The sequence below is a fragment of the Oncorhynchus mykiss genome, chromosome 2 (genome assembly GCF_013265735.2).
Source record: "Oncorhynchus mykiss isolate Arlee chromosome 2, USDA_OmykA_1.1, whole genome shotgun sequence".
NCBI classification, from domain to species: Eukaryota; Metazoa; Chordata; class Actinopteri; order Salmoniformes; family Salmonidae; genus Oncorhynchus; species Oncorhynchus mykiss.
In genome coordinates this window covers 34,534,962-34,551,789 of record NC_048566.1, presented here as the reverse complement: position 1 = coordinate 34,551,789, position 16,828 = coordinate 34,534,962, and the positions used below count along the sequence as shown (strand labels likewise).

At 41.2% G+C, this 16,828-nt stretch overlaps 1 protein-coding gene across 2 annotated transcripts in view; it reads left to right on the top strand.

Annotated features, from left to right (window-relative positions):
• LOC110534798 (thrombospondin type-1 domain-containing protein 7A) overlaps window positions 1–16,828 on the top strand; it is a 106,870-nt gene that overhangs the window by 48,602 nt on the left and 41,440 nt on the right. For both annotated transcript variants that reach the window (XM_036946705.1, XM_036946699.1), the window contains exons 3-7: window positions 1,994–2,248; window positions 3,232–3,413; window positions 8,861–8,929; window positions 11,888–12,043; window positions 13,242–13,445. In XM_036946705.1, coding sequence (XP_036802600.1) covers window positions 1,994–2,248; window positions 3,232–3,413; window positions 8,861–8,929; window positions 11,888–12,043; window positions 13,242–13,445 — 866 coding nt within the window. The remainder of the gene's footprint in view (window positions 1–1,993; window positions 2,249–3,231; window positions 3,414–8,860; window positions 8,930–11,887; window positions 12,044–13,241; window positions 13,446–16,828) is intronic.

Sequence of the window (16,828 nt, the reverse complement as noted above, 5' to 3'; positions counted from 1 at the left end):
AAACACAACTCCCTTTTTTTCAAGCGTTTTTTTTTTCTTCAAACCAGTTGCACTCGTTTCCAGCAGAAGTGTGAGAAGCTAGAGGTGAAGTGTGGCTTCGGCGTAGTCTAAATTAGAGGGTTCTAAATGAAGCAGAGCTGTAATTAGCAGTAAAAGATCGTCAGCTGCGGCGCCTCGGGGGAAAGGCGATGCACACTGCGGTGCAAGGAACAGAAAATAGTCGGCTTTAATTCCTAATCATTTGAAGGAGCTGAAAGAGGCAGCGTTTATTCATTAGCTCTAATTGCAAGTTGAATGATTACAGAGTGATTGCTTTTGGTGATTGATCAGTTGTGGTTACTATTCCGAGGCTATTGAGGCACAACCCTTCAGGCTTTATGCATTGCATTGTATTACATGTACAAAACCCCTGGTCTCATGGTCCTCTGAGCTGGATTTGAACAAGCAACCAATTCACTACCTAAATGTGGGGGCTTCCCCAGCTTTTTTTTCTGCATTGTTTATTAAGGGGTGATGATTCTGAATGAAGGGTTGAGTATTAGGGTTCAATGCCAGGCAGTTCCCTAAGGACTCTTGAATACAGCTTATTACAACATGCTTAGTATAATGTACATTAGCGTTCAAAGGTTTGGGGTCACATAGAAATGTCCTCGTTTTGAAAGAAAAGCACATTTTTTGTTCATTAAAATAACATCAAATTGATCAGATACAGTGTGGACTTTGTCAATGTTGTAAATTACTATTGTACCTGGAAACGGATGATTTTTAATAGAATATCTACATAGGTGAACAGAGGCCCATTATCAGCAACCATCACTCCTGTGTTCCAATGGCACGTTGTGTTAGCTAATCCAAGTTTATCATTTTAAAAGGCTAAGTCGCCTCTTCACTGTTGACGTTGAGACTGGTGTTTTGTGTGTACTATTTAATGAAGCTGCCAGTTGAGGACTTGTGAGGCATCTGTTTCTCAAACTAGACACTCTAATGTACTTGTCCTCTTGCTCAGTTGTGCACCGGGGCCTCCCACTCCACTTTCTATTCTGGTTAGAGACAGTTTGCGCTGTTCTGTGAAGGGAGTAGTACACAGCGTTGTACGAGATCTTCACTTTCTTGGAATAGACTGACGAGTTTCAGAAGAAAGTTATTTGTTTCAGGACATTTTGAGCCTGTAATCAAACCCACACATTCTGATGCTCCAGATACTAAACTAGTCTAAAGAAGGCCAGTTTTATTGCTTCTTTAATCAGAACAACAGTTTTCAGCTGTACTGCCATCATTTCAAAAGGGTTTTCTAATGATCAATTAGCCTTTTAAAATGATACACTTGGATTAGCTAATACAACGTGCCATTGGAAAACAGGAGTGATGGTTGCTGATAATGGACCTCTGTTCACCTATGTAGATATTCCATTAAAAATCATCCGTTTCCAGGTACAATAGTCATTTACAGCATTAACAATGTCTACACTGTATTTCTGATCAATTTGATGTTATTTTAATGGACAAAAAATTATATTCAAAAACAAGGACATCTCTAAGTGACCCCAAAATTTTGCAATGGTAGTGTACATTCTACTATAGTACAAGTATTAATACATTATAGTACATTATAGTATTAGTATCATGTACTTACATCCAGCTCATTGGTGAATGACCCCTGGCTTCCCATTGTCTTCCGATAGGTAGTGGTGTCAGTCCTACACAACCATCTATTTGACGTAAGACAATGTTCCTTGATGAGTAATACACTGCAATAGACAGGACGAAAACCAACATTCCATAAATTCAACCAACATACGCCAAATTCTACCTCAAAATCTACCTCAGCTGACTTCGAAAACCCACTGACCACTTGTTCTAGGACCACCAACACACACAGGGCTCCCTCAGGACCAGCTTTCACATCCACTGTCGCAAATTGCAAGCAGATCGCAGACAGATCTCAGATTACTGACCTTGCCACTTCTGCTCTCGCCTTACCTCTGTTTTCCAGTCTGTGTCTGCCCTGGGACCTCCCTCTGACGGTCCAGTCCTGCATCCTCGCTAAGGACTGTAAGCTGAGCGAGTGGGCAGACTGGGGCCCCTGCTCCAAGGCCTGTCTAGACCCAGACCCTGAGTCCCCCAGGGGCCAACGCTCCAGGACCAGACGAGTGCACCAGTTCTCCGTGGGGGAGGGGGAGGACTGCCCACCGCTGGAGGAGACGGAGCCATGTGACCCCCAGGGGGATGGAGTACTGCCCTGCGCCACGTGAGTGTCACTTAGTGTCATGAGGATGTGTGGCTGTATGTGTGGAAGTTATAGTTTTACAATAAATATATGGTAAGAAATATACAGAATATTTATGGAAGGCCTAGAGCTTGAAAGTGGGTTAAGTCAATGTTGTATTTGTGGAATTTCAAATTATAAAATGTTGTGTCCAAATGTAATGTAGTACACAGTAGTATCAGTGTGTCGAAAAATACTACCGTACATAGTTCAGGAACCTGACAGGCCTCCAGGAAGTTTTCAACAAATTGGAACCACTTAGTGCACTAACTTTCCAAAGTCTACTGGATTCTCACTGGCAGAGGTGATACATTCCTCCTGTTGATTTCTCATTAGCTACTTCATCTAGCTAATTTGCTCTCCTGGGTGGCCCATAGGAGTTGGTTTGTATGGGCCTGTGTGTGTGGTGGAGCAGACAGCATACGGAGAAAGATTGGTGTGTTTGAGCTTTTGCCAGACACAGACTCAAATGGAGTCTATGACAATATTGTCTCTCCTGTAACCTGCCACACACACACACACACAGATTGGCCTTATTGACATCGTATCCCATCTTTACACAATCATTCCAATAACACCTGAGCATTCCTGTTCCGATTCTGCAAAATACTTCAAAACCACACCATCTATAAAACTGTCAGTCGTGACATAGCCTTTAAAATTGATTATTTCTATGACTAAAATGTATCTTTTCATATTACTCATGTGTTACATGGATTGGAAGCAATTAGCCAAACATTGAGCTGATAGCTATTGAAGTTGTAGTGGAACGATAAGGATTAGTGTAATTCAAGTTTGGCAGCTGCAGCCCCAGATGCAGGTAGAACAGATCAACACACAATTGACAAATGTGTTTTTATAGCACAGACAGGTCAGGGATTTGATTAGCTAAAGAAACCTCAGTCCAATGTTAAATGTGTTTTGACAGCAGAACACCCACACACCCATCTCTGTCACTGTCACAGTTACACCTGGAGGACTACAGAGTGGAGCGACTGTAGAGTGGACTCGTTGCTAAGCCAACAGGACCGTCGGCGTAGCAACCAGACCGGCCTGTGTGGGGGAGGGCTCCAGAATCGAGAGGTGTACTGTGTCCAGGCCAACGCCGAACTACTGACCTACCTCAACAACCTCAAAGACAAAGATGGTAATGAGGCATTTCTATATATAGCGCTTTTTCATAACATAGTCTTTCCTGCATATAAGGGACAGATCAAAATGTACTGGGGGGGGGGGGGGGGGGGGGGGGTGGTCCAACTCAAGGTGTAGTAGAAATAATATGCACCCCCCTCCCCAGCGTGAAAAATATTTTCACATGACCCACATTAAAGTAAATGGAACACCCTCCCCTCTCATAGAATGAACTAAAAATCATGTTTACAACCCTGCGTTTATAAACATGGATATCGACTTCAGCATACTTTTGTTTCACAGTCGATGGGCCAAAAGGTTGGGGGTTTGCCGACCACCCCAGACGAGTCATATTTATAATTATATGTTTTATATGCAAAGAGTTTTCCACTAACAGCTTTCTGTGCCAGTGCATCACCACAACCAATAAACAGAGCATACCGACTTCTGGCACTTCGATATCATTGTTTGTGTTTTCAACACCACAATAAATAGACTATGTCAATCTCAGAAAATAGAACAGAAAATACTTCCCTCCCTACCTTGTAGGCCTACCCAATAAAGAAGGCTTGACAGTCTCTGAATGACATTCAACTTTTTTGCCGTTTTGTAAAAGATGACTCTTTCCATTCATCAATTGGTCGCTGCACAGTTTGAATTGATAGATTCATTTTATTTGTCAGTAAAAAAAATTTTTAAAACATATATACACAAAGATTTTTTTAATAAGTCTGGGACTTATTTCCATTGTGGTCCCTATTTTCTACATATACAATTACATAGATACAGACACATTACAGAGATAGAGACAAAAAAATCCTCAACCTCCAAATGTGTATGAGGGGGGAGTTTAAGTCCAATTTTTACCAGCTTGTTTGGCTAGTAGCGTATTCTTAGATGTTTAGGGCTGCTGGTGAACCGTGAGGTGGAGGCATAATCAAAGCCATACGGGACTAGCGCACTTACCTAGGTTTCCATCCAATTGGCGACAGATTTTTTTTTGTGCCAATATTCTAAAATCTTCATAAAAACAATATGCCATTTCAGAGTTTTCTTTAGGAAACAACATGACAGGGGAGATCTTAATTTACTGGACATTTAAGAAATGTACAAGGCATGCATGTACATGCATCCAGCTCCATGAATAAACAAGAGATATTGGCCCAATGAGCCACATTCACATGTCCTTAAACAGCCTGTAACAATTACAAAAACACTATTGTGTTTTGATGTGTATCATATGAAGAACGTTATAGCCTATTTTTTTTAATTCTTTTTTAGGCTACTTTCCTCAAACAATAATTGTCCACCTCACAGTTCAACTGTCAGAAATTTGAGCACAACATGTATCAGGGCATTGCATGCATAGGCCTATGGGCTTAGGTGTCCACTGTACGATATTAACATTTGAATAAATACATATATAAAGGAAGAGAAGCTTAGACCTAACCCTAGAGCGATAGAGAGAGATATGCCAGTGACAAGCTACAACACCAACATGCATTTCTTCAATCAGAATATTTTGTATAAAGAGAAGCATTATATTGTTAGATTATAGAAGTAACTCTGGCAGGCCTGAAACAAGTCTTCCTCACCTCAAGTTCAACTGTCAGGGTCCGATTGGAGCGCCGGGGCGCATTGCCTTCACATCATAGGCCTTCAGTAGCTAAAGATAAATAATAGCCACACCATAACAAACCTTCACAAATGTTTCAACATTTTACTAGGGTAATATCAAAAGTAAGTCAATTCATTGTTTATAGGGAAAATACAAGCAGACGAGTAAATGTAAATCAGGGACAAAACACACTGACCTTCCCTGTGCCCAATAAAAAACCACACACCCTTCCCCTGTTTTGGACCGCCCCTCCCCCAAGTAAATTTTGATCTGTCCCTAACACTTTCCTATAACAAAGTCTTTCCTATGTAAAACTGTCCCAATAATGCACATCTGATGGTGTTACGTTCATAAACCATCCAGCCTTCATGTGTAATAATCATTTGTGGGACAAATGTAGTCCCACATCTGATATTGTTGCATGTCTCAAATCTGCAAAGGTTGTACAAAACAGTCCCAAATATTTCCCGAAAAACAAAGACAAAATTGTTACATGTTGGCACACCAAACTATTTCAGCATCAGAGACACGTCATTGTCTTGTGTCAAACAAATGCAGTGGCACGTATTGTCATGTACAGCATTCACAGTTCCATACCCCGTGTCCATTCCGACATTTCCTAACAACAGCAGTATCTGAATAACACCATTAAAAACACACTTTTGTGCCCTACAATTAGTGTAGCCATTACAGAATTACCATAGCAACTCTTGAACACTGCACACTACAGGGAGAGGCAACAAGGGAAGAGGAGCTGCTTTCATAACATAACCTGACTTGACCTGGTGTGACTCTTAAGCCTTAGACAAGTGAGAACACTCCGGCTTCGACTCTCAGACCCGTCAAGCACAGTTTAAGTCAATGCTGCACTGGTAATTATATTAGCAAGGATTCTAAGGCTAAGCACCACCAGTGGAGATGGTGTGGGAAAAACAAAAAGCATTTTCATTACGCGAGAAGCACAATTATTATATCAGGAGATGTTCCTGTCGCTGGAGCGGTAATTGTTGGTGGAGTGATCATTTTATTCAGACAATATTTTTAGTGCACAGGAGAAAGTGCTACCTTGAGCTTGAAGGGGGCAATCTGCAGTTAAAACAACAACAAAGTGTTCACCCGCCACTGATTTGGTAAACAGCTGAGGGATGGGGCTGGAGAAATGGAATCACTTTCAAATGCGGTGCAAGGACTACCATAGCTTGAGTTTCAACCATGTTTTGAGGCTATACAGTGTTTGTTTTTTACAATTACAGTGTTTACAAACAATGAAGTAAAACAAGCTTATAGTTTCGGGTTCTCATGGGGTAAACAGTTCATGAGGCATTTCTAAGTTATATTCTTCAAGGATCCATGTGTATACATTATTCATTTAAAAGTCCAAAAACCTATGTAGAAATCACATATGGCCCGTTTAAGTATGCTGAAGATCTCTCCTGTAGTGACCGATACACCACAAGACACAAACACACACACAAACTCTGTCATATCATACACAGTACACACAGCAGTGACATCTAAAGTGCCTTCAGAAATATATTTACACCCCTTGACTTTTTTCACATTTTGTTGGGTTACAAAGTGTGATTAAAATTGATGTAATTGTATTGTTTTGTCAGCTATCTCCACAAAATACTCTAATGTCAAAGTGGCAGAAAAATTAGAGATATAATTTTTAAATGTAATGGAAAATAAAGCACTAATATGTCTTGATTAGATAAGTATTCAACCCCCTGAGTCAATACATGATATAATCACCTTTGGCAGCCATTACAGCTGTGAGTCTTTCTGAGGAAGTAGCTAAGAGCTGTTGCACACCTGTATTGTACAATATTTGCCCATTATTCTTTTAAAAATGATTTACTCTCTGTTAAGTTGGTTGTTGATCATTGCTAGACAGCCATTATTAAGTGTTGCCATAGATTTTCAAGACGATTTAAATCAAGACTGAAACTAGGCCACTCAAGAACATTCAATGTTGTCTTGGTAAGCAACTTCAATGTATATTCGGCCTTGTGTTTTAGGTAGTTGTCCAGCTGATAGATGACTTTGTCTCCCAGTGTCTGTTGGACAGCAGACTGAACTAACTTTTCCTGCAGGTTTTTGCCCGTGTTTAGCTCTATTTTGTTTATTTTTATCCCCAACAAAAACTCCCTAGTCTTTGCCAATGCCAAGCATAACCATAACATGATGCAGCCACCAAAATGCTTGAAAATATGAAGAGTGGTACTCAGTGATGCCTTGTGTTGGATTTGCCTCAAACATAGCGCTTTGTATTCAGGACAAAAAGTTATTACTTTAGTGCCTTATTGGAAACAGGATGCATGTTTTGGAATGTTTGTATTCTGTACAGGCTTCCTTCTTTTCACTCCGTCATTTAGGTTAGTTTTCTGGAGTAACTACAATGTTGTTGATCCATCCTCAGTTTTCTCCTATCACAGCTATTAAACTCTTTAACTGTTTTAAAATCACCATTGGCCTCATGGGGAAATCCCTGAGCGGTTTCCTTCCTCGCCGGCAACTGAGTTTGGAAAGGTGCCTGCATCCTTGCATTGACTGGGTGTATTGATACACCATCCAAAGTGCAATTAATAACTGCACCATGCTTCTTTGCGAAATTTGGAAAACCTCCCTTGTCTTTGTGGTTGAATCTGTGCTTGAAATTCACTGCTCAACTGAGGGACCTTACAGATAATTGTATGTGTGGAGAACAGAGATGAGATAGTCATTCTAAAATCTGGTTAAACACTATTATTGCAGTACATGCAACTTATTATGTGACTTGTTAAGCAAACTTTTACTCCTGAACTGATTTAGGCTTGCCGTGACAAAGGGGTTGGAGACGGATTGCCTCAAGACATTTCAGCTTTACATTTTGAATTAATATATGAGCATTTCTAAAAACATAATTCCACTTTGACATTATGGGGTATTGTGTGTAGATCAGTGACACAAAATCTCAATTGAATCAATCATCAATTCAGGCTGTCACACAACAACATTTGGAAAAAGTCAAGGGGTGTGAATACATTTCTGAATAAATGTTTGTCTATACTCTGTCGCTACTGTTATATATCCTTATGTCAATTTGGGCTTCTTTGGGCATTGACAACAGTCTGTTTCTCTTTCTATACTGAAACCACATCCTTTCCCCGTGCATGTTGACAAACACATTGCTTTAGAATGCAGTTAAAGATGGACTGACATTAAAGGAGAATGTACTAACGATTTTGTTGAAATGTACTGTATGTGTATGTTGTGTTCCCACGTGTGTGTGTGTGCGTTGTGGGCGTGCATGTGCATGCATTCCCGTGTGTGTCTGTCTGAGTGTGTGTGCGTGTGTGTGCGTGTGTGGGAGTTAGAAGGGAGAGTGTTCTTATCTTCCTGGCGCAGGATTCCTCTTCCCCCATCAGGGGGGTAATCTCCCCAGCTGCCACATAGATAGAGGCAGACACAGGCAGACAGTGCCTCAATGAAGTCTGCAGCAACAACCACTGCATGCATAAACTAAATCACCACGCTCTTAGAGGAACACAGGTCCAGGATCACCTTACCCTCCCTAAATCCAAACCTTAAGCATTCCAGAGGGGACAATCCAAAACTGACTGCTGATCAGTTTCTAGGGGTAACTGGACTGATCTTATTAGAGCACCTTCAATCTACATTTTTAAAGATCGACAAGTGTATCCCTGCAGCGCTTCCCGTCCTTATTTTTTCTACAAGCCTCATTCTCATATTGGAAAACGGCTAGACTCCTGCAATAGCACTCAACGCATGCCTCAACTTCCAAAACCCTCTCCCTTTCCAGTGACTGTGTTGCTAATAGTTGTATCTCCCTGTGCCCGCAGAGGGTCAGACCTCAAACCAGCAGAAGCCTAGTGTTCCCCCTCTTCTATCCATCAGCTTTGAAGTTACAGGTAGGTGCTTTAGACCAATCCGAACCTCCTCTCTCTGCCTTGTAGGCCGCATTCTTCTCCTCCTTGCCACTTCTTGTCTTCTACCTTTTCCCTTTTCATTCCTAATAATGTCTCAGTCGCCGTATGTACTGTATGCATGCATTTCTGTTTTGGTGGATGATGCTATGACGTGTTTTGATAGGTTGGCCTCTCCGCAGATTTTGCGTCTCAAGTGGTGTAGCTCTCTGAAACACCAACATGCGTTTTCAACTAAGTTTGAGCATAAACGCTTTCAAGAAGTGGTACGGAAAAAGGACAACAAAGTATTTGCCTGGCACATCGGGGCGGGTCTTTAAGCTTTTTGTGGGAATGGTGAAATAACTCAGTGTTGTTTTTCCAGATGGAATATGCAAAGCATCTGTGAGATGTTTTTCCTCCTGATTTTCTACTCTGGCACAGAACAAGCAACGCTCACATTAGTTGCACGAGGGGACATTTGCCATTGTAGTTTCATTGCAATGCAGGAAATACAAGCACATTGTATAAGTCGTGTAATGAAGATGCTGGCTTTTTCTTTATCACAAACACCACTAATCTGTTGGTCGACAATTTATATTCAGAATGGATTGATGTACTTAGATTTAAGTCTGTTCTACACACTAAGAATACAAGGATTATCAGGCTTACCAAATGCAGTATTGGACTATTTGTAAGGGAATGATGCCTTTTGCATATCAATTTCAAAGCTGCGCTTGCTTTTCGCTGTGGGTTCGGTATAATTATTTTTCAGCTCTCTTGACTTGATAAGACTTGAAGCACTGAATGTATTGTTGGAGCTGTCAGTTAGGGAGAGAGACGTTTGAGGACATCTTGATCTTCACAACCGGCTTAGTGAGAAAGTGTGTTTGTGTACAAGTGTAATTGATTGAAAGTGTGGCAACCGCTGATGCAATGTTTGGATCATAGATTGAGTGTCTGTACATGTATGTGCATATTTACAGGTGTATGTGTCTACATGTGTGTGTACATGCATTTGTGCATCTGTTGGTGTCCACATGTGTTCCCCCTTGCCTCGGCACATTGCCTCTGTGCGTGTGTGTGTGTTCATATGCTGTGGGTGTCAATTAGACAGTGTAGCCAATGGTAGTAAATTTTGCTTTGGACAATCTGTCAGGTGATCAAGAGTCTTTGTTGCATCAACCAGAACAACCAGCGCTTTGCTGCGTCCCAAAACAGCTTTGATGTGACAGACACACAAAACCACCCACCAAACTTTCAACTCCAACTCCGAACAAACCCCTTTATTCAAGTGCATTTAAGAAACATCCAGAAAATGGCGTCTCACAGTCGGCTTCACTTATTCTCCTGCCGAGAAAAACAACCTCTCTTTTGTTCCTTTGCGTGAAGTGAAGTTCCTCTGTGGGAATACACGCATTGTGTGTACAGCTTCTAAATCTGAAGCGTTTACAACAGGGGAATCATAGCACTGGATTATTCTTCATAGAATATGTATGAGAGGAGACACTGCAGCTCTCTCACACCTTCGGTACAGCCTTCATGTGTCTTCAGTGAGAGCGTAGGGCCGTGCTTCCTGTTGTTTCAAGTGTTAGATAGCTGCTGAAAGGTTCATTAGAGTTCATTTATCACCCTGAAATGCTAACGGTATGCTAACAGTGGGGCGATTATAACAAAGGGAAATTAGAAGGAACATGGCAGCACTTCACAGACTGTAGACCTCTACTGTGGGTTTCATGTGCTCTCTTCTGGGACCTTATGTACCGTGCAGGCGTGCTTAAAAGGAAAAGCCAATGTTTTTTTTCCCCATTTGGCATTTTCCTCTGCATTGTCATAGCCAAGCACACTAGTAAACATTCTGCATGAAGACAAGTACGGGATGAGATCAAACAGACAAATGGAAAATAGACTCAGTCGATTCCAAGAAAAGACTTAAATACAGTACCACTGCTGTATCTAATCTAGCAGTTCATCTGTTTCTCACTATATATCTTCATCTATTTCTCAGTATTTGTGTGGGTATATCGGTATATTTCAGAATATATCAGTATATTCATGACTATGTTGGTATGTACACTCCCCAAAGTATTTGTTTGGACAGTGAAACTGAAACGTTTAATTTGGCTCTATACTCTATTCATTTGAGATCAAATGTTTCATACAGAATGTCACTTTTTGTTTGAGGGTATTTCCATGTATATCTGTTTTACCGTTAAGAAATTACAAATACTTTATGTATCTAGTCTCCCCATTGGAAGGTGTCAAGTATTTGGACAAATTCACTTAGGTGTAAGTAAAAAAAAAAAGGCATATTTCTAGCATGTAGTAATTACATCAAGCTTTTGCAGTTTGTTTTGGTTGTGTTTCAGATTCTGTTGTGCACAAACGAAAATGGATGGTAAATCATGTATCTTTGTCTTTCTCTCTGCATTGTTGGAAAAGGCCTCGTTATTCTACTGTTAGTCTACACCTGTTGTTCATGAAGCACTCGACAAATACAATTTGATTTAATGTGTACCCTGATTACGGATAATCATGAACAATGATGAGTGAGAAAGTTACAGAGGCGTAAATATCATACACCCCCCCAAAAAATGCTAATGGTGAAAGGTTAGCATGTCTTCAGGGTATGATATTAGTGGCTTCTGTAACTTTGTCACTCGAATGGGGGGGACTACATACATTTCATAGGAGGCGACTGTACAGAATGGCACCTTTAATTTGAGGGTATTTTCATTTGAATGAAAATGAAAAAACCCTCAAATTAAAGGTGACATTCTGTACTGTCGCCTCATATAAAACATTTAAAGAAAAATCTCAAATCCAAAATGATGGAGTATAGAGCCAAATTGAATGTTTTAGCTTCACTGTACAAATAAATACATAGGGGCGTGTACATATATTTCTGAATATATCAGTATATTTCTGACTATATTTGAATGTTCCTTATTTCCATGTCCCAAGCATCCCGTCCTGTGGACAGCAAGCTGTGCGGGGGTCCCGTCCCCAACACGTCCCAGCTGTGTCACATCCTCTGTCCCATCGAGTGTGAAGTGTCCCCATGGGGGGCCTGGGGACCCTGCACCTACGAGAACTGTGACGTCCAAGAAGGGAAGAAAGGTGTGTGGATAAGCCTTCGAGTGGGACTATCGTATGTCGATCACACTTTATTTGGATAGTCCCATGTAGATGATCTACGGATGGTCGTATTAGTAACAAACTCTCTGTTGATCAACAAATGCTTGCTACGGTTAGGGTTAGGTTTAGAATAAGGGTTAGGGTTAGGGTTAGGGTTAGGGTTAGGGTTAGGTTTAGAATAAGGGTTAGGGTTAGGGTTAGGGTTAGGTTTAGAATAAGGGTTAGGGTTAGGGTTAGGGTTAGGGTTAGGGTTAGGGTTAGGTTTAGAATAAGGGTTCCGTAAAAGTTCAGTTCAGGGTTAGGATAAGGGTTCAAGTTAGGGCCGGGGTTACTATCCACTGATAGTCAGTTGAAATGTTGTTGACAGTTATTGAACACCTATAAACGATCTACTTGGGACTATCCAAATGAAGTGTTGCCTGTATGTCAGCTACAAGGCCTTAATGGGTACGGGTTGGAATGTTTCAGGTGACTGTGGAAACATTTGATGTCGTAATGCTAACATAAATGCTTTCAGAACACACGTGGTATTATGTTTTTTAATATACATTGTATGTTCCTCTTATCAAACGAATGTCAACTGCCATACCACTGTTATATAGCATAAACAGTTGAAAAATAGTTAAGTGTTAACTTGCCATACGGTATGTCATATGATTGTTACATGATTAATATTTTGCCATCAGGTATGCATGGTGTTATGGAATTTACAGAACATGGCGTTGTTTCAGAAGATTATACAGTAATTATCTGTGCATATATAGTAGTTGGTGTTATTGTAGCCATTGTGAGGTCCTCTTGAATAAACGTATTCTGGCATAAAGGTAGTATCTAACATCTGTGGGTGGTCCAACACCCACATGATAATTACACGCTGGCTCTTCACAATGAAATCCTCTCTTTTGTATCAATTTATAGTCAGTATGATCACAGTATCTGGTAAAGTGCCAACAATTAACTGGCCAATTATTTGCTTGCACTTGTACACTAATCCCAGTCTTATCATAGTAGCATATCCTATTATTCCATTTCGAGAGAGCTGTTGAAGAGATCAATTCCAATGGAGGACAATTAGGCATATTATGTATTTTTTCATATGTATTTTTTCATATGGTTTTATGTATTTTTCAATTTTTCAATTTTTTTAAATGGAATAATGTGTGTTTTTTTCCTTCGGCAGGTTTTAAACTGAGGAAACGGGAGATCAGCAATGAGCCAACAGGTGGACCAGGGAACTGTCCTCACCTGGTGGAGGCTGTCCCATGTGACGAACCCAGCTGCTGGGACTGGCGCCTGGTCAGACTGGATGAGTGTATCCCGGACGGGGAGCTGCCGTGTGGCCCCGGGACACAGATACCTCAGGTCCAGTGTGTCAACAGCAGTGGTGAGGAAAATCATAGTAATAACCAATTATCGGAAAAACATTACTTCAATTGGATTTTCCCCTCGTTAATTCCATTAAACTTCGTCTCCATAATCGTTGCCGTGTGATTGTAGATAAAGCTCTGTGATTGCAGTCTATAGGTTTATTGATTCGGTTAATGCACATTATAGAGTCCTTTATTTTCAGTGAACGTTTGCTTGACTAATTAATGTAGAACACTGCCAACAGGCAAAACTGATTGAAATGGCGTCCTTACAACCAGCAACTGGTTGAAATGTTGTCATTTAGAAGTTATTTCAACCCGTATTGCCTGCTAAGCTAGCATAGTACAATAAAACTGTACTATAGTATTCTGACTTACTATTATGCTCAGAATTCACCACATTGTTAGCTCCCTGATCCCCCTAAGAGTAGCCCACCACTTCCAGATGAACTATTTACATCTATGATGACTAAAGGTGTCCACATGCTTCCCAGTCGAAACAGTTCGGAAAAGACAGTGCATTCAGCAAAAAACCCTCACCGAAGTCCAAAATAAACAAAAACGTCATAAAATGTCGTCATAATATACAGTGCATTCAGAAAGTATTCAGACCCTTTGACTTTCCACCTTTTGTTACGTTACAACCTTATTCTCAAATTGATTAAATAAAGATGCGTCCTCATCAATCTACAACAATACCCCATAATGACAAAGCAAAGTTTGCACATTTCTTAAAAATAAAAAACAGAAATACCTTATTTACATAAGTATTCAGACCCTTTGCTATGAGACTCGAAATTGAGCTCAGTTGTATCCTGTTTCCATTGATCATCCTTGTGATGTTTCTATAACTTGGAGTCCACCTGTGGAAAATTCAATTGAATGGACATAATTTGGAAAGGCACACACCTGTCTGTACAAGGTTCCGCAGTTGACAGTGCATGTCAGAGCAAAAACCAAGCCATGAGGTTGAAGGAATTGTCCGTAGAGGTCCGAGACAGGATTGTGTCGCAGCACAGATCTGGATCTGGGGAAGGGTACCAAAAAATGTCTGCAGCATTGAAGGTCCCCAAGAACACAGTGGCCTCCATCATTCTTAAATGGAAGAAGTTTGGAACCACCAAGACTCTTCCAAGAGCTGTCCGCCCGGCCAAACTGAGCAATTGGGGGAGAAGGGCCTTTGTGAGGGAGGTGACCAAGAACCTGATGGTTGGTCTGACAGAGCTCTAGAGTTCCTCTGTGGAGATGGGAGGACCTTCCAGAAGGACAACCATCTCTGCAGCACCCCACCAATCAGGCCTTTATGGTAGAATGGCCAGGTGGAAGCTACTCCTCAGTAAAAGGCACATGACATCTTGCTTGGAGTTTGCCAAAATGCTCCTGAAGACACTCAGACCATGAGAAACAAGATTCTCTGTCTGAGGAAACCAAGATTCAACTTTTTGGCCTGAATGCCATGTCTGGAGGAAACCTGACACCATCCCTATGGTGAAGCATGGTGGTGGAATTATCATGCTGTGGGGATGTTTTTCAGTAGCAGGGACTGGGAGACTTGTCAGAATCGAGGGAAAGACGAACGGAGCAAGGTAGAGAGAGATCCTTGATGAAAACCTGCTCCAGAGTGCTCAGGACCTCAGACTGGGGCGAAGGTTCACCTTCCAACAGGACAACGATCCTAAGCACACAGCCGAGACAATGCAGGAGTGGCATCAAGGATCAAGTCTCTGAATATCCTCAAGTGGCCCATCCAGAGCCCAGACTTGAACCCGATCGAACATATCTGGAGAGACCTGAAAATAGCTGTGCATCAACGCTCCTTAAGCAACCTGGCGGAGCTTGAGAGGATCTGCAGAGAAGAATGGGAGAAACTCCCCAAATACAGGTGTACTAAACTAATCGCTGCCAAAGGCGCTTCAACAAAGTAACTACTTATATAAATGTGATATTTCATGATTTTTTTTATGTACATTTGCAAAAATAAAACATTTACTGTTTTTGCTTTGGTGTTATGGGTTATTGTATGTAGGTTGATGAGTGCAAAAAAAATATTTAATACATTTTAGAATAAGGCTGTAACGTAAGAAAATGTGGAAAAATTTGAAGGGTCTGAATACTTTCTGAATGCGTTATATATTATGACGACATTTTATGATGTTTTTGTTTATTTTGGACTTCAGCGAGGGTTTTTTCGGCTGTTTGGGCCCATACAATTTTTTCTGGAGGCAAGTTCGGACCCGAAGTCTACGCCCCTTCGTTGGTGATTGGTCAACGGTAGAGAGTTTTCAATAAAGGCGACTCATTTTCAAGCACATTTTTTTGATTGAGAAATACTGCACCAAACATCTTAGTCAGCGGCTAAGATCTCCTTGGCAAAAATGTCAAAATTAATGGCAGATTTCTTGAGTCATCTTAGATTCATTCTGATTATTTTGAGGACATGTATACTGGCTACGGCATCTCAGAATGGACAAACAGTACTATTGCCGCTTTCTTCTTGTTTTTCAAGCGAATGTCTTTTAAGGGAGTTCACAAGCACAGGCACCAGCCGAACTGAAGCATGCTGACGCCTTAAGTCAGGGTCTCACCCTCTGGATGAATAATCATGTTGCTCAAGGTGACCTCTCTACCAACCCTCTAACTTATGGCTATACTGTAAGTGAGTGAAAAGCTGGAGACGACTAGAGAGAATGGTGTTTAGCCGCCCTGCCATTTATCATGGCTGCCATTTATCATAGAGTTCTCTCCAGACGCCCTCCCCCACCTCACATCCCCCTCCCCGTCTCCTTTAACGCTTCCCTAGCTCAGCATAGCCACATATTGTACTCCCTCCTTTTCACTCTCTCAGCCAGAGCAATTAAACCCTGCTCGCACTAAATCAAATCAATTCTCTCTGGCCCTGAGTCTCGGGGACTCCCTCAACTTTGCAGCTACGTGGTTTTACTGTTCCAATTTATTACTGAAGAATGTTTGACTGAAGACAATGGCGGTCGTGGCAGAGAGATGCTGTCTGGGTTTTCGAGCAGGTTTCAGAATGTGGGTGTAATTGACAAAGATGATATGTTACCAATCCCAAGTATACTCATCATTCCTAGTTTGAGTGTTGACTAAGAGATATAGAGCGACATCAAAGAGATACACAGGCACCGTAATGGATTGAGTCCAAATCATACTCCTACGATACTCCTTTGACAGTGACCTCGTCATCCTCCTAATTCTGAAAAATGGAAATATTTACAAAGTTCCTCATCCTACGTTACATTGTCATCTCACCTCGTACAGGACACATGCTGTAGATGTACATCCACTAGTGTCATTCGGGGTTATTGCCAGGTCAGGTGATACCATCCTAGTAGCTTTGTGAGAAGCACAATCTCTTTGTGTATTTACGAATATCTCGACT